At 48.6% G+C, this 18,109-nt stretch overlaps 1 protein-coding gene across 8 annotated transcripts; it reads right to left on the reverse strand.

Annotated features, from left to right (window-relative positions):
* Nucleotides 1-13: 13 nt before the first annotated feature.
* SCYL3 (SCY1 like pseudokinase 3) lies at nt 14-17,905 on the reverse strand. 8 transcript variants are annotated; one of them, XM_075097016.1, is made up of 15 exons: nt 17,782-17,902; nt 15,827-15,915; nt 13,968-14,259; nt 13,266-13,369; nt 12,472-12,585; nt 11,430-11,486; nt 10,584-10,686; nt 9,867-9,978; nt 9,115-9,192; nt 6,880-7,019; nt 5,940-6,127; nt 5,238-5,409; nt 3,180-3,323; nt 1,849-2,585; nt 14-506 (listed from the first exon to the last, which is right to left on the reverse strand). In XM_075097016.1, exons 4-15 carry the CDS (start codon nt 13,347-13,349, stop codon nt 444-446), a joined length of 1,992 nt encoding a protein of 663 aa, XP_074953117.1. In that variant the 5' UTR covers nt 13,350-13,369; nt 13,968-14,259; nt 15,827-15,915; nt 17,782-17,902; the 3' UTR covers nt 14-443. The 8 variants fall into 8 exon arrangements, with proteins under 8 accessions (XP_074953117.1, XP_074953116.1, XP_074953121.1 ...); XM_075097015.1 differs by having other exon boundaries at nt 13,266-13,451; XM_075097020.1 differs by having other exon boundaries at nt 12,472-12,538; nt 13,266-13,451; nt 17,782-17,891.
* Nucleotides 17,906-18,109: the final 204 nt, after the last annotated feature.

Here is an 18,109-nt window from a genome sequence, read left to right on the forward strand (position 1 = left end):
TTGTTTTCAAAAAAAAAAAAAAAAGGAAAAAAAAAAAGGCACATTAACCAAGGAACTCGGTGTGACTTTCATTTATTTTCATCAGTTTTTTTCAGAGCAGGGATGAGTTCTAGAACAATCGCTTACACCCCTCTTGGGCTCCAGTGGCATGTCAGCACCAACACACCCATCAGGCTGTTCCTCTTTCTGGTAGCAGCAGCATGCACCACAGCTGGGCATATTGCTTGAGCATGCAGGCCTCACCCCTGCAGTTTTTGGCACAGACTGGAAAGGAGTATCCTTTGCAAGAGATCAGGCCCCATAGGATCTTGCTGGCTGCTGCAGCAAGTACCTGCCTTTGGGCAAAAGCAGTGCTGAGGTACTTATCCACTGTATTGGGGAAGCAGCAACTTCTCTTACAGAATCCAACACACCATAAATTGCCTTTGTCTCTTTCAGTCCCATTACCAGTTAGTATCATCTTCCCAGTTCAACTCCTCTTCTTCACCCCAGCCTGCAGGTTCAGCCTAGAATCATGTAAAATTATCAATGTTAAGGTGTGTGTGCTGTACTTCTGTACTTGGCACAGCTGCAGTAGCCTTTGTGGCTTGCCACGGCAGAGCAATACATTCATCCAGAATGTCAAATGCCCCTCTTAAGACCAAACGTGAAGTGCCAGTAGTTGCAGCTTTCTCTCTTAATGAACTTTTAACTACAAAAGCAAACACCTTAAAGACAAAGAGCAAAGTAACAGGGAGATTCTTGTATTTTTTTCCTAAAAATTAAAGCAAGAACTGTTTGTAGCAATACCACTTCCCCTCAAGAACAGGATGCTATAAACTAGATTGTCTTTTGCCCTAGGAAACAGCTGTTGTCCTGCTGTTTTCTAACACTGAGTTTGATCTCACCTGTCCACTGACACAGCTCTTCTACTACTGCACTACAGTGAGTGATGCCCTCCCAAAATGGGGTTGACACCAGGACAGTGCTTCTCAAAAATGAAGCGTGCCATTTTCAAATGTTGTAAGCAACTTCAGTTTACATCCAAGGCTCTTCTCCCCATGCTGCCTGCTACCCCTGTGGTAGCTCTCCTGAGGCTGAATTAATGAAACAACTTCAAATCAACACCTCTTCCCTAACAGTTATGAGTTCAGGTGGGAGTGCTACATCCCCTCCTAGGAAACAGGAGTAGTCTCTGGAGTCTCTGTGATGGGGCTAGAGGGATTTACCTGCTTGCTTTGACAGTTTTATAACTCCCTGGTTCTCCGAAATGGAGAAACATCTCAGCCATTCTTTCATGAAAACAAAGCACCTAAAAAGTTGTGCTCTAATTCAGAGGTTGTGGTTTCCTGGCCCTTTATTTACAATGCTGTTAGGTTTTCCTAGGAGAGCCAGGAGCAACATTGAGTCCTGAACACCCTCTGTGCTTGAAAGCCCCTATCTTTGTGCTTGGGGCTGTGCCTGTTCAGCAGTTTGATCCAGCCTTGTTTTACCTACAACAAATCAAGACCCTCCCTAAGGTAGTCTGGTGTCTTTGCATCCAGGAGACAGCAGCACAAATTAAAAGGAGTTAGAACTCCTTAGTGCCTTTAGTAGCATACAAGCTAAGTCCATTCCCTGTTTCTTACCAGAGCTGCCCTGCTGCTGCAGTGGCAGCCCACCGATAAGATGCATCATTCAGAGTTCAGCATCTTGTATTCAGAGGTAAAGACTGCACTGTGCAGTCATATGCTGCTGATGCTTCCTCAGGTTATCCACCACCTGATTAAGGAGCCAGCTGGTGCTACAACAGTGTGTTGTGCTATGTATGTGTGTTAGGGTCCTCTCAAGTGTGCAATCATTTAAACCCCACTGCCTCTAGCCTCTTACCTCAACAACATCAGCTGCTGCAAATTTGGATGAAAACAGCACATTCTGGGAGGCACCATCTCTGCTGGACACTACACCAGCATGACTGGGAACAACTGCATCTGTCCTCGCTTCAGGTAAAATCAAGATAGCAGAAGAAGGTTTAATGTCTGGGATCATGTCAGCAAACCAGTCCAGCTCAGGGTCTTGCACAGGTTTCCTCTTCACTTTTATCGTGAATTCGTCTCCTAGGCCAGACTCTGATGAAGACTTCAACCTTTCCTGAAACATCATTTTTGGCAGCACAGTTTCTCCCAGTTGTTCCTGATGGTCCCACTTGTCCTTGCTCCAGCTGTTCCCATGACAGGACTTTGTGGGGGGGCTTGGTCTGAGGCTTTTGAATTCTTTGCTCAGTTGATGGGCACCTGGCAGAGGCCTTGGCATTTCAACTGCATCAGCTTGTGTCACAGTGAGGCAGTTTCCTGAGGGCAGTTCAGGACTAGGGCTGCTGGGCTCAAAGTCATCCCAAGGCTTCTCATCTACATCATGCTCAGCAAAGTAAGGTCCCATGCTGCCCCGTGGCACTCGGGGCTGAATTTGAATGTTCACAGTTTTCTCAGTGTCTGTCTCCTCTGGCTCACTCCAGTCTGGCCACTCCTCTGCTGGCTTTTCAGAGGTAGTCAGAGAGCTCCTGCTGTTCCCTGGCATATTAATGCTTCCAGGAATTCCGTTTGGTGGGGACTGAGTGTCTTGCTCACCTGTGGAAGACAAAGGCGTCATGTGCGCATTTCAAGAGAACAGAGTTGTGCCTAAAACTCCTTGACATCACAGGCAGCAACTGGCACTGAAATAAGGCAGTAATGCTGAGCGGAAAGCTGCTTCAGTGCTAAGCTCTTCTCATATTAGAAAGCACAGACACCTTCCTGCTTGCAAAGGAGGGGGTATTCATCTCAAAGCCCTGGGGCAATAAAAGCTGACTGCTGATAAGCAATACGTGACTGAAAAAAGGCCTTGAAGGTAAACTGAGTCAGCTTCTGAGGTCAGAGAATGAGCTGACCTATAAGTCTAGTGTATCTGCCAAGCAGTGGGAGGGGTGAAAAAGCACAGCAGACAACCTGTGCAGGGAAACAGAAATTCAAGGCTGGCTGGGCAGGAGTCTCTGCATATCAGATTCCCAAATAACTACTGCGTAGGAAGTCAAGGGTCGTACTCTCACTCCTTCACTGTTACCTTCCTTGGTTCACTCAATCTCTTTCAGACCAGCACATGGGAAAAATTAATATCTTTTCCAGCAACATTGCCGTTGTAGGACACTTGATTGCTAAAAAGGAAGAGCTAGGGCAAAGTTTTACCTGTCTTTAAAGCCAGTGGATTGTCTTGTCGCACAGAAAGGTTCTTGACAGGTACATTTCCAGCGATGGGAAACACACTAGAATTGTTCTTCAAAGGCCGAGAGGTTTGATTTCTCTGACTGCTTACAGCATGACTGGGGGAGTCTGCAGGGATAAAAGAAAAGAAAGGACACCAGGTCCACAAGGTGTGTTGTCAGTCTTAGTTGAACCTGCCCACAGCATTGGAACGTTCTTATTTACAACACTGACAAGTGATACTGAATGAAGGCTGGGGCAGGAACGCAACAGCTGCACATCTTCAGCTGTACATTACACAGTGCTCCTCTGTTCCTGCCATCTGCAGCTCTTGCCGATACAGTTTGGGCAACTGTAAATGGTCAGTTTTTTTCTATGTTCTTTTGAGAAAGACACAATGAACAAACTGATTACAATCAGAACAGATGCTTAAAAAAAAAAAATAATGCTGTCTGCCACCTGGCTGGATCTGAAATGCCAGATTCTGTGCTGCACAGCATCACCAATCCTCTGTTATCTGCCTCTCAATGAAAAAGCACAACACTGATAGTCACAACAATTCAAAGCATAACCAAACCCACGTGACTACACAAGCCTCCTTTAAGCCTCGGCATGAGCAAAGCAGCTCACAGGGACAAGAGGCTCTCCCCTGAAGGCTGCATGACAGTCTCCCTTGTATCACACCTGAGGTGACATGGGGTGGCAGGCAGTACAGGCCATGCTTTGAAGCTGCACAAGGCAGGTTTGTTTCCCTGGGCCAGTGACGGTAGCTTGGCAAGCACCTAGTTCCAGCTCAATTTTGGGAGCTGCAGTATACCCCCAGCAGTGGTGGTGAATCCCCAGCTCTGGCCTCAGCTGTGCGAGGCCCTGTTGCTGCCATCCCAGAACATTATGGCTTGGGGCCAGTGCTGTGGCTGCTTCCACACAGCTCACCTGTGCTCCCAGCCAGCTGTGCCAGCCTAGCCCAGGCTTACCAGCACAGCCAGAGAGGCACAGCCTGTGGCACTGGGAAGGACTGCAATTAACATGCAGAACCCACCCTCCCTAGAAATGCCCTTGTTAAAAGGTACACCCTTTCAGGGACTTAAAGCAAACAGCTTATTAAGCCTCACATGTTCTGCCTCTAGTACTGTTTTTTGTAGGTCATCACTCACTGTTGAGGACAACAGTGGTTTTTTGTTGTTTAGTAGTTAAATCAGTAGTTAAATTAGGTCTAATTTTGAATGTATTCTGAAAAATAAACCTGTTTTTAGCATGCAATCCAAAGGAGTTTATTTACTATAATCTACTAAAATAATGTAAAACAAAATAATGCAATGAGCCATCCACAGATTTTAATAAAGGGTGGTAGCTGTCAGTACACACAAGTCAGGAAGAAAACATTTATACTTAAATTGATCTCTCTCATGCATTTCATTTGGTATCTCTATGTCTAAAGTAGAACAAATGCTGATTCCTCCCTCCAGTTATAAGCATTCTTAGTTTGAATATCCAGAAAAGCTTTCCCTCAGTACACTTGGTTCCAAGTTATCTAGCAGGTGCAGGGACTATTGTCTTCATTTGGATTAGCTGAAAAGCCGCCAGATAGCTGAGAAAAAACGGAAGTTCGTATTCCTTTTCCAATCTATGAATAGAAATTAGGGGAAGAGGATGAGACTTACTGTTTTTAAAAATGTGAAGGACAGAGGCAATATTAAACAACTATCTGGATAAGTGCATAAGTCCTTTAGAAGGGCAGTACAAGTCTTCCACCAAAGACAAATACACACACTTAATCTCCTTTACTTACAGAGAATCTTAAACAAAGATTTAATTTTTTTCTATATATTTCCTATATTTAAAATACTTTTATATAACTCTTCTTCTGAAATCAATTCTGTGTCTGCAAACAGCACCTGCTTTAGAATTGAAGTTTAGCTGCAAATTAGCTTTTTTTCCAGTTAACCTGTCAACAGCAACAGATTAACCATCCAAGAAATTCTGCCCATGTTGCTTGGACAGAACAGGCAAGAACCCTGAGAGCACTCTGACCGTATCTTTTACCTTCTGGGGAGAGATCAGCAGTTTTCATGAAACTTGGTGCGGAGCTTTTGAAAATCTTTGTTCTTTCTCCACCTACAACTACTTCGGGTCCAAGCAGGGAGACGAGAACTGCCAAGCTGTGCAGCGTTATCGCAACAATAGAGTCACTGGTATCTCGAAGGCCCAGCAATACCTACACCAAGAACACGATAACATTACCGAGAACAGAAAACTCTGCTTTTTCACTTTTCTCTCCTTTAAATGTTACATTTGCAGCTCATTTAATTTCTACAATCTCCCACAGCTCTCAGCAGATACTGGACGTTACTCTGTAGCATGCAATCAGCCTTCCACTTTGTGTTACAAGGGTGGGTGATCCTGGTGAGCACTGGACCCTAACGCCACGGCACCGTGGGCTTAGGCCGGTCATAGCTCTGCTCTTGACAGCTCTGGGTGAAACAGAGTCTCTTCTTGTGAGGCTGTCAGTCAGGGCCAACAGGTATCGGCACAAGCAGCGTGTGTGACAGAGGGCATCAGGTTTAACAAAACCAGCACTCTAGATCAGGGTGGGGGTGTAAGGGTTAGGGCTTGCGTAGAAAGGAGGTTGCAAACTGTCTCTTTGCAACCAGCACTATGAGACCCTAACTTTAAGCTAAGAACCAACCCGAGCAGTAGAAATCCCATATTCTAGGGTATAGCGCATGTTGTTTTGCTCTCCTTAACCTGCGGCAATATGATGTTTTTCAACTCCTCCCGAGAGAACAGCTCTGCGTAGGCATGAATGTGAGACAGCAACACCATTCGAACGTGCTCCTCGTGAACCTCAAATAGCTTCAGCAGCACGGGGATGACGTGTGTCTGGAACAAGGCTGGTGACAGGAGGCAGCTGGTCTGGCTTTCTCCAGTTTGCTCTAAGGAAGGGAGGTGAAGATGGGAAAAGGCTGCCTCAGCAACGAGAGACAGCCCACCCAAAAGCTACGCCCTGAGAAACCATCATAGGCGATGATGACAGTGACACCCCACTGCCAGGTCTGATTCTTCATCAGCTGCCAACACAGCTTGCTTGGGATGTCAGAGACGGGAGAGAGGAGAGGCAGCAGTGCCAGTGTCCGTTGGTCAACAGCAATGGCTCTGAACATGGAAGGTCAAACACTCACAAGACAGCTATTGCTTGGCTGAAACACCAGCAGCTATTTAGGAAAAACTTGTAAGAGAGGGGAGGCAAACAGCAGGGACAGAGGTAGCTGGGGATCCAGCAAGACATGCTGCACACCTCTTGCAGAGGAAAGGAGAAGAGATTGAGCACCCTTACAGGAGAGGGAGTGCAGCGGCAGAAGAAAAAAGGGCAGGGAGGGTAGGGGAAAGGTGAGAAGAGGGATCTGCAGTGAGCCACTGAGAAAGCCGGAGGTGGGCCGGTGGAATAACATGTAAACCTGGGAAAGGCCCGAGGCAATTCCTGATTCTCTTCCCACCATCAGCAGAGCAGTGGGAAGTACTGCAAATGGGGAACCACACATAACTGTCCTTTCCAATTCTGTATGATACAGTATTCGCTCTGGTTAAACAAACACCGCTATTCCCTTGATTCAATGGAACGACTGCTCTGAATTCATTCCAAACTTGTCAGTAATAATTCTGAAGTGAGAAAGTACTTAAAGGTCACCTTTCTTTGGACCCAGCAGATGAGGAAGAAAACTCTTGACAGCTACAGGTTCTGCAAACACAAGCTGATTGAGTAGAAGAGGCACCAGCCGTGATGCTATCAGCTCCTCTGACAAGCCGGCCACCCTGTCCAGCAGGAATCTGTGTTCCAAGACAGAGCAATTAATAGCAAGGCAGCCTTCCATGCATTTACAACTGTTTCCCTTAATATTGCTTTCCCCCTTTTTGGTGCCTGACTCATTGCCTAGAGACAAAGTCCCATCACAGCCTGTCACTCTGCATGCACACTAACCTAGGACAAGGCTCTGCCCCTGCCTGAGGCTTTCAGGCAGCAATAACACAAAGCAGGAGCCAGAGACACATCCTATAAAACCCCACACCTGGATTACAGGCTGTCACGAGCACCTCCAGAAGCAGTGCTGTGCCTGCAGCTGGCTTATGAAGGCTTCCCCCTCTGAGAAGCTGCCCATTGCTGTGGCATCAAACTGCCTCACAGCTGGTTCCTCCCATGAAATGCCACACTCTGTTGGCTGCTCTACCCACTATGCAAGGGAAGCTTCCCTTGCATTTTGAAACCACTTCCATCTAATAGATTTTAGAGGTGGCCAACAGAGCATGGGTTGGGTTTATTTCTTTAAGTAACAAAATTTTACTCTGTGCAGCTGCTCTTCGTAAGATTTTAATTTTTAAAATACCAGTAACAATTACTGCTTTTCTCTAGGTTTGGAGATGTAGAAGCAATAGTGCACAAGCTGTGAAAGCCCCTCTGCCTGATAAAGGAGCGACACTGCCATATCTTTAAACATGGTATTTGTTCCCTCCCCCAGTAAACACTGCTGTTACACAGATGGTGGGAACCATTCTGAATGTTCCTGCTAAGATCCCCTTTCTGCTCCTCTTTGCTCTACTTAGTCTCAAACTAGTGAAATCAAACCAGTGTTGCAACTGACAGTGACCACAGAAGTATAAACCAGGCAAGAGGATAGCTCTGTAAGAACAGCCAGGCTCCTTTATATGGAAAAAGAAATCAAAATTCAGCTTCTCACTTTTTCAGGCCCAGACAATGCCATGACTGCATGGAAGCTTCCCTTAGAGAAAACTTCTTGGGGACCATGACAATAGGATTTCCTGCAGATGCTGCACAACTGCAGCTGAGACATCCATTATAGACAACAGCTTTACCCAGAAAGGGCGGGCACCACAAGATTAATTCACCCAACATGCCTTATTGAGAGCTGTCTCATTAGCAGTTTACAAGATCTGCCTAAATGGGAGAAATTTTCAGCCTCAAGAGGAGCCTGGTGCTAGGGTTTCACTTTTTTGCAGTGTCACATCTAAAATAAAGCTACTTCTAAGAACAAAGTGAGGGAAAGATTCTTTTTTGCTAGCACATTACAAGATGTCCTCTTGTGTTTTAGAGTATTTTGAAACTGGGCAAGTGGACAGCCTGTGTGTAAAGCAGCAGGACCCCAGGGCAGCTCCAGTGAGGAACTGTTCACCAGAGCTTGAGTGGATGAGCTGTTCGGCCACACTTGCCCCTCTACAGCACACAAACAGGCTTTACAAATGATCCCTGCCTGGCTGTGGTGCAGTGGGAGACAGGACAGTGCTAAAGCGGGTGGAAGAGAACCTGAATAATTTAACTACTGCTAATAACATCAGCATTATGCTCCATGAAGTGCATTAACTCAATTAGAACATGGACAATGGAAAAATTATTTCCTTTTCATATCCCTGTACTCCTGGGAAAGCTTCTGTACTTGCCCCTGCAGGAGGTTCGACTCAGCTGCCTACAAGATGATGGCATTCAGAAAAGCACCCCTGAAGTGACGCGTGTCACTACAGTGTTTTCTGACTGATTCTCCAGTGACAGCAATTGCTCTGTAGCAGGTTAAAAACACTGCTGTCCGTACGGCCGTGCGCAGCCTCACTGCGGAGTCTGGTGAGTATCAGAACAATGCAGAGCCCAGCATGTACCGCTCCTCCCAACCACTAAACCATTCACAACAAGCAACTGGGAAAGGAGGGAGTGAGGAGTTTCCTCTCTGATGTGATTGTTACTTTGGCTGGAGTACCCAAAATATTACAGAGCAAACAACGTTCGGCCGAAGCAATCAAAATCTGGCACCTGAGGAACAACCTCTCCAGCCCCTAGCCTTCCCAGGTGCCCCCACATCCCATTCAGCAGAAGTATTTCTGAAATAAGAAGCTTCCGGATTATAGTTCCTTCACTTACTTGAAAAATTCAGTTTTTTCCTCCTCAGACTTTAGTGTTAAGGTCTTCAGAAAATTCACAACTTCCAGAAAATCATTCCTAAGCACAAAAACGTAGGCTGTTAAGTGTGATCCTTATCAATGCTTAAACAACCCACAACGGGGACTGCAAATCCCTGTCCTTCATTTAGCAGAGAAAACTTGACAGAGGGGTACAAGTCAAACGCTGGTGCACCAAGAACGCCAGCATGGAGGTGTGACCAGTTACCTGACAGCTGCGCCTGCACAGCGCTGCAGTTTGACGTCAGCAATTCACAGGGAGACCTGGGCAACGTGGCATCGGCCACCTCTGGCCACCTTCCTGGGGCAGTTAGCAGAATGAAGTGCCACCCTACACAAATGCCATCACCCAGAGAAGCACTCAGGTGCCAGCAGATGCAGCTCTGTGCAGATTACCTTGGAGCCTGCTTTGCTCCAGCAGTATCGCTCAGCGTTTTATTTGCTAGAGCATTTCCCACCACCTCCCATGAGCTTGGGAAGATCCAACTGACTGCATGTGACTGAGGGACACACATCTGTCGCAACTGCTAGTTCAGCACCTCATTTGGAAGGCTGAAAATGCTTTCAGCTTAAGGAGCCTCTTTGCCAGAGATCCCTGTAAGAGGTAGGGATTAAGTCTTTGCTTCCCATCTGATAAGTAACACACCTTCACAAAATTAACATGTTTGCAGTATCAAGACATACCAAGAGGGGCCAGGATATTCCTTTCCCTACCTGAAGAACTCGTGACACAATAAGCTGGACAGTGGTGGACGACACTTTGGATCTGGATTCAGCAGCGTACTGTGCAAGGTTTGCTGAAAGCTGGAGAGAATATCTGCTGAAACTGAAATCCAGAGCACCTGCAGTTAGATTTCTCTCTCAACCCTGAACAAGCTATGTTGAGGAGTCCTCCACCCTCCCAAAAACTTATTTTTAGAAGCTCTATTTGATAGCAAAATTGCTCATAAATGTCCCTAAATGAAGGAAAAATAGCATTTCCATTTCTCTCCCTAGGCTTCTTGGCTACTGGGGCACCGAGGGGTGCTACTGTTCCCTGAGAAGCTTCCTGCTCCCTCCCTGCTAGAAGCCAGCAGACCCTGCTCCACTGTGGTATGCAGCATCCACGCACCCGTGTCCATAACCCTCAAGAAGCGGCTGGTGGGGCAGGAGCAAGTGAACCTTCGACCGCGTCAGAGCAGTTGTGGGAGTGCTCATATTATGTGGGCTGGTGACCTCCAGCCACACCTGACCACGCTCAAATGTGGGAAGAGGGGAACACAGGAGAAGCTGAAACCTGTATTTTAACCTAGCAAACATGAAGAACAGCAATGGCCACCCAACCTATAGCACATCTGCCAGCTGCAACAAAAGGCAAATGGCTCAGTTGACATGGGCAAGGAATAAGCAAGAGACGCTGATCAATAGCAAAACAAACGTGTCATTCCTCACCCTGATCTTTTAGGACTGTCAGGAGATTTTCAGCCATTGTTCCAAATGCGTAGGCATCCCTCGCGTGCCCATAGCTGTTGGGCAGAATTTTGAAATCTGCAGTCTGAAAAAAGTCCCCAAACCCAAAAATATCATCAAAGCAGGAGTTTATGAAATACTTGGTAGTTTTCACAAATCTCTATTCCCACCCCCTGCGATATACACTCTCCAGTTCTTCTTACAGCACCAAAGCCATACTAAGTACTCTACAAGTAGAATATGATGTCAAGAAAACCTCCATTGGGGAATTTATAACCCACAGGAGCAACTACATCACGATGAAACAATTCCCCCCTGAATGCACGCAGCAACTGCAAGGCAACAACTTCCAGCATTTCTACGGAAACAGGTGTAATTAGAGAGAAAGCGAGTGCTCCTTTAAGATAAGCAACTTATAAATAGAGGGTGACTAACAAGTGAAGAAAATAGGTTGTTGCACGTGAGAGTTACATGATCGTGTGACCACAGTGACCTGGGCAAACTCAGCAACTACTCTAATTTTTGCCAGGCTTTGGTGATTTAGAAGCATTAAAGTTGCAACACAAAGTGTTTGAAAAAATATTACGACAACCTGCTGTCCCACCACTCCTCATTCAGAATTTCACTTCCCTTTGTCTGACACCATCCCCAAACCAAGGATGGGAGGGAAGGCGGAAAAAAAGGAAGAAAGTAAACCCTGGCTTTGTCCAACAGCCAATTCCTCCCATTCAGGCATAAGGAAATAAAATATGTGAATGAAAACTATTTCTCAAACATCGCACTTTTATTTGTTGCCAGCAAGATCATCCAGCAGGCAATGTTACTCACCAGCTCCTCGCAAGGGATGCACGACTGGTCTCGTACTGACTTGACATGACAGAGGAACTGGAAGGAGAAAAGGGGAGACATGAGCTGCCTCGATCACTTCTCTCAGAAGCGGCAGGAGCAGGCTGGCTCCGAGGGCCAGAGCTGAGCATCTGGCGGGAGGTCTGCCCCTGCCCCTTCAGCTGGCACCCGGGGGAGGCTGCGCCTCGCCCTGCCAGAGGGGAAGCACAAATGCACCAGGTGTGAAGCACCAAGCTGACGGAAAGCAACTTCAGGGCATCACAGCCAACTCGCCCCCTTAGTCCTCGGTCCTATCATCCCACCTGATCCATCTGGACAGGGAGAAGATTTTAGGAGCTTTAGCAGTCAGGTTTTACTGCCGTGCTCTTTACATTGTTGTGCACCACCACGCACACCAGTTGTGTGTCTGCCTGATCCCTTCTGAAAGGTGATACATGCCAGGGACACCCAATATGACTGTGAAGGATTTGTGGATCCTCTGGGAGAAAAGGCAATATACATTTATGACAGAGCGCCAGGCTGCAGCAATGACTCTGCATAGCATGCAGCAGGAATCAAACCAGGAATTTTTCTGCTAAGGCCAGTAAACAAGCAATGAAGATGCCAGCAGCAAAAGCTAAGGAGTCATTTGAATATTTTTCTTACTGATTAATTTCAACCTGGATCTTCCTGCTTCGCACTAAAGCTTTTTTCTTCCCCCAGTTTGTTTTTAAATCAGCCCAGAGAAGCCAATATTTCTCATTCTCCCCAGTCTTAGCCTACCCTCCAGCCAGCAGTCTCCTTTAGAAAAGCAGCTGCTTTTTGGCTAGTGGGGAGTTAATTTCTGTTTGCATAGACATTGTAGTTTATAGCTACGGTGTTCTTAGAGCAAAGATTCAGGTCAGAGCTGGAAGTGAGCCAGCACACTTAACAGTAAATTCAAGTAACTGCAGGGACTTGGGCCTTCACATCCATAGATGGCCAGCTCTGGCAGGCCAGAAGCTGCCCCCCAGGCATCGGAGGGTGTGCTTTGCTTGGCTCTTACCTCTGGGGTGGCTTCATTGAAGTTACAGACTGTTTCCATTCCTCCCAGTTTCCAGTGCCCATCCTCACTTACAAACACAGATGATAAACAGACATTGTTATGCGTTAGGTTTCCCTAAAACATTAAAAAAAAACCAAGATCACAGACTTGGGGATAGATGAAGACCTAAAATCTTAATCAGCACTAATTAGGTGCTGCAAGGAGCTGAGGAAAAGCTGCCAAAAAGCACATAATTCTGAAGGTCCTTCGGGATTTTGCAGATGACTAGCAAGTATCAGGCTGAAGGGCTGGGGTTTTGGGGCAGACAGAGCTCTAATTGTCACAGCCCTTGCAACACAACTGTAATTCCAGAGAAGAGCTCCAACTATGAACACAAAGCCCAAAAGCTATAGTCTGAGCTGGGATTCAACTGCAGTCCTGGACTAACACACTGTGCCAGAACAGCGGAAGGGATGACACCAATCTCTGACACATGGCAACAGCTGTAAATAAATGCCAAAGCCGAGCAACCCCAATTCCCTGAAGTAAGAAGCACTGAGAGCAGGTATCAATTCATGAACTGAGATCTGCTCCCTTGCTTCCAAAACCCACAGTGTTTTCCACTACCCTTCCTCCTACAAAGCAGCTGATGTTTTTAGTGGTTTCAGCCTAAAAGAGCTATGGGGTGTAGATCTGTTTTATTGTGAGGAACCAGGAATGAGACAGTCATCCCAGCAAGCCCTGGTACAATGCTCTCCTGTCACATTTCATCTGGCTCCCACCAAAGCCTGACGACTGCTGCTGGTGGTACCTACCCTGTCATGGAGGAAGATGAGTGCCAGCAATACGTCATAGATCCCTGCGCAGATTTCCGCAGAAGAGAGTGACTCCAGGACCATCTCCAAAGGCTTCACACGTTCTGTAACCAGGTGGATCCCATTTGCTTCCACAGTACAAGAGAGGAAGCGCAGAAGGCAAGGGTGGCGCAAGGTTTTCAGGTGCTTCCAGAAACAAAGACATCTGTTAAATCTCACCCAAGGCAACTCTTCTGGCTGCAGAGCTTAGCCTTGTTCTTTTCTGCTTACATTTAGATAGCCCATCCCTGCTCCTCACCACGCGCTCGGCACACTCGCTCACTCATTGCAGCACCCTTTGTAACACATCGAGATAAAGCCTCACACAGAACAAACACAGTATTTTGGGTAGGGGCCACCTAAGAAAGACTCTCTGACTTAATTCTGCAGGAGGCGGCCACTACTCTGCAAATGGATGCAGGTATTGCTATCTGAACGTTGCTTCCCACCACCGCTCACGTTCAGTGCACGGTGAACTTTGCCATCTGCCCACCATCTTCTTCCTCCCTGCCTGGCAGCTGTTTGCGGCCAGGGTCCACTTCGACCTTTTCTCCTGCCCTTACTCCCCCCAAGGGCTTGACCCCCATTAACTGATTCCCACCCCTCCAAGGAAAAGGAGGGACAGCTCTGACAAGTCTGTCCCAGGCACACTCTCTACAGTACCTTGGCAGCTTTATTAACCTTATCTTCATTCTCTCGCTTGTACACAAAGACTGAAGCAAGTCTGCCATCTTGTAGCACAGCTGGATAAATCGTGTGTCCAGTTGGCAGTGTGAACGGCGGCTCTTCCAGTGCATAGCTCTTTAAAGCACTGTTCTCTGAGCCCATCGCTTGCAGAGTTCAGCCGTTGTAGAGGTTCCCTTTTGATGACAAACAGGCCTTTGGGTGAAGGAAGATTTTTTTCTGACAGATTCAGTTCTGGCAGGTACCATCCAGTTCACCTTCAGAGCATTTTCTGAAAAGCATGAGACAGCCATGAAGAACCTCCTCCTGCCAGCATCCTCTCCTTCAGTTTAAGGACAAGAATAAAAGCCCCGTCCATTGTAATGGAAACCAAGTGTCCATGAAACGGTTCAGATCAGCAGGCAAGCAGCTCTCTAGCTGTGGAGCTGGGACTGTGCTGGCACCTGTGTCAGCACTGCCACCAGACGTCACCAGCTCTGCTGCACAGATGAACGGACAGTATGGTGCCCACAACTAGTCCTTCACCTGGCTACCAAACCAGTAATCCACCAAAACCAGGATCCACCAATACCCCCTGGTCACGCAGACACCTACTCCAGAGGTTTAATGCAGATTAAGCCCAGTCAGCAGTTAGGAATTGTGACTGCCACTGCCATAGGGCATAAGGAGCCCCCAGCCTTCTTAAAAGTGGGCATTGCTCCATTCTCCAAGCCTCAGAGGACTTCAGTGAAGCTAGAGTCAGGTAACCTCCTCCAGCAGCATGCTTCCCCCTGGCCCATTACTTTCTCTCCATCCGACAAATATTCCACCTGCCTGCCAACCCTTCCTTCCTCCCACAGACTCTGTCAGGAAGAGGCTGACACAGATTTTTGTGCTGCTTCCTTGCATGCAAAACTGGTAAAACAAACACGCTGATTGCAGAGGCTCTTTTAGAAAACACTAACTACGCATATGCTCTGTAATCAGGCTTGTGGTTGCAGGCAGCAGGCGAGACCCCGAATACCAGTCTGGCTACAGAAGTTAGCAAATGATCTTCAGTAATGAGAGAAGGAGAGAGCAAAACCACAGTTTGCAGGAAAAGTGGGGGAAAAAAATGCCCACGCCCAAGCATTTTTTGCAACTGGAGAATCACTTTACAGTGGCTGTTTCCAGCCGTGACCTGAGGCTTTAGGAGGGCAGCAGCATGGGGGTGTCTCAGCTCCCCGACAGAGCCGTTCCAGCAAAGCTGCTCTTCTGGCCCCTCTCCCCTGTCTCGCATTTAAGCCCTCCCAGGAGCTGTAAGGTCAGTGGTGCTGGGGGCCTTTTGGAGAGCTGGTCTGTTATAGTTCCCTGGCCTTTCACTGTTTCTGTTAAGAATGAGTTATCTAAATGATAACGCCCCCTTCCCCAAAGTGCCCTATATTTAAACATGTTATGATCTGATGTTTTTATTAAATGTAAATATGCCAATTGCACAGCCCACTAGACAGCATGAGCTTTGGGAAAGAGCAGAATGTTGCCTTTTTAATAGACTTCATACAAATCCTGCGTCATGGGTCATTTAATCACCTTTGTCAGCTAACTGTTCTGTAACAAACAGGTAGCTACAACCCTAGATGTGCTTCTTGCTGGGAGGAATGAACACTACGAACACATTAGATATGGATATCTATACATCCATATATATATACCGATATAGATATGATCACATTACAGCTCTTTACGGTTTGATGTGAACAGACCTCAACCCTTCAGAACATACCAAGTGCATCTACAACAACCACCACAGTCTGAAATTGCGTTGGTTTTTTTTTGAGCTCGTGTGTCCTGCCCCCACCTAAAATCTAACACTAAATTACCTTCAGAAAATGCAACTTGCTGCCATTCTCTTCCCGGTAGTGTCAGGGATAGATCTGCATCACTTCAGTGCCAATTCCTTTAATGTGACCTTCAATAAATAAAGGGAAAGCCATAGAAGTTGAAACTGCAGCTTCCCAGCACTACTCAGAGGAGCTAAGAGGTGAAAGGGAAGCAGCATGCAGCAGTTACACATATTTCTAAAAAGGACTTTTCCTGTGAACTCCTTGGCATAAAAGGATTCGGGCTGCCCCGAGGTGGAAGGGCTTTCTCTCCAGCCGGTCCCTGGGAGCTCGGCTCTGGTTTGCCCCAGGTCAACCTTCCACACCTGCATGCCGTGGCACTGCTGCTCCTTCTGGTGCAGAATTTATCTGCATTCTCCACTGCCTTCAGCTTTGCTTTGTTTGCTAGCTCTTCTGCGACTATTTCTCAGTCATGTTTTGCACAGGAGAGGTGAAAGTATCTGAACTGACCTAGTGCCTTGCATTCCTCCAAATATGTATGGACATACTCACCGGTTACAAATTTGGCTTCAGGGACGCCCACAGTTCAGAAATATTGTAACATCAGAGTCATTCAAATAACTGTGACCTAATCGAGTGCTGCTGCGCGATGACCAGCCCCAAAGACGCATCCCCCGCTCCAGGTAACCGCCTCTCAGGAGGAGCCCCGCAGCTCTCGGTATCAAACGCCGACCACCCTCAAGCAAATGGCTTCGAACAACCAAGGTGCGACAGCAGCCTGTGGAACCACGAGCCATGCTTTTCCGGAACGCAGCATCTTTGCAAAACTATCACTTGGTTTCTTCTCTTTTTCACAGCACTCCAAAACATGCTATTGAAACTCCAGCAGGCAAAAGCATCTGCAAAGGTGTTTGCCTAGGTGTGGCTAAAACCCATGAGGAATTCTTCCGACGCTAAAATACACGCCAGTCACACAGCTACACTGTGGAAGGACCACATATGCTTTGTGCGTCAAGAGCATTACCCACATTATGACCCTTTAACATCTTATTTTCAATAAACTATAAACACGAACATTAGATGCAACGCAAAACGCACCTTGAGATGGAGACGAGCCCAGCAGACAACAACAGAGGGACTGGTAGTTACGAACAATTGGGGGTTGCTACCGTAAGTGACGTTAGTTTATTTGTGGGGTGGTGACACCCCACGTACGAGGTGCCCACCTGAAACACATGCGCTAAGCCCGGTCACTCCACAGCCCGGCTTCCCGCTCGCCCTGCCCGCCGCCTCCCACGCCAGCAGAGCCTCCTGGAAGCCGCTGTCGGAGCTGGCGGGTGCTTCGCTCCCGAAGGCGGAGATTTCCCAGCACGGCGACTACAAACGCGCAGCAAGCAGCGGGCACCTTGCGCCGGCGGTGCCGCGGGCGCGGACAGGCGGGCGATCGATAGGCAACAGCCTCTCCGGGAAAGGAAGCGCGGTTTGACTGCAGCTCCCCAAGGACGGTTCAACCCTGGACAACCAGGCACTGGGAAAGCGCGGACGTGGTAACGCTGCGGGGTCCCCGAGAAGCGCCGGGAGCAACGCCGCTGCCTACGCCGCGCTCAGCTACAGCCCCAATGCGGCATTTGACTTTTTTTTTTTCCTGGAAAAGCGAGCTTTTTGCCCCCACCGCATACCGTCCCTGCGAGCTGCCACGGGGCGGGCGGCGGCACCGCTGGCTGAGCCGGGCCCGTCCCGAGCAACCGGCCGCAGCCCGAGTAGGCCCGGGCCGGAGCGGGGGGACACAAGGTGGCCGTGCCGCGGCCCAGCAGCCCCGACCCCCGACAGCAGCGAGCCCGCCGGCACCGGGACCACCGTCGCCCCAGGAAGGGAACCCCGGCCACCCCCACGCACCGCCGCCCCCCGGCCCCCTCAGCCCTCCAAGGACGGCCTCCACCATGAGCCCCCGCTGCCTCCCGTCCCGGCCACTCCCCCAAACACCTCTTCCCCACCTGCTCTCCGCCAGCCCGGGGCGGGGGGACGGACGGACGAGGGGGACGGACGGGGGACGCCGCCTGGGCCCCGCCGGCCGCTCCCTTCCTCACAGCGTCGCCGCCTACTCGCGCTTCCGGCAGCGGTCCACAGTCGAGTCGGGCAGAGGGACGGAGCGCCGCCAGAGGGCGCGCGCGCCCTCTGGCGGCGGGCGGATGAAACGAAGTGGGCGGGGCCGTCTGTCATCTGACGCGATGCCCGCGAAGTGGTGACGGCCATTTTGGTTGTGGGCAAGCCCGCCCTCGAGCCGCTCCCTACCCCGCTCCCCGCACCCCCGGCCCCTCAGGA

The sequence above is a fragment of the Phalacrocorax aristotelis genome, chromosome 6 (genome assembly GCF_949628215.1).
Source record: "Phalacrocorax aristotelis chromosome 6, bGulAri2.1, whole genome shotgun sequence".
Lineage (NCBI taxonomy): Eukaryota > Metazoa > Chordata > Aves > Suliformes > Phalacrocoracidae > Phalacrocorax > Phalacrocorax aristotelis.

Coding starts and splice junctions, on each gene's coding strand:
- SCYL3 (XM_075097013.1), bottom strand. CDS start 14,132: ATGGGCTCAGAGAACAGTGCTTTAAAGAGCTATGCACTGGAAGAGCCG. Junction 13,452..13,967: donor AGGTTAATAAAGCTGCCAAG/GTACTGTAGAGA, acceptor TGTTTCTGGAAG/CACCTGAAAACCTTGCGCCA. Junction 6,128..6,879: donor TCTGCTGGGTCCAAAGAAAG/GTGACCTTTAAG, acceptor TCCCTTCCTTAG/AGCAAACTGGAGAAAGCCAG.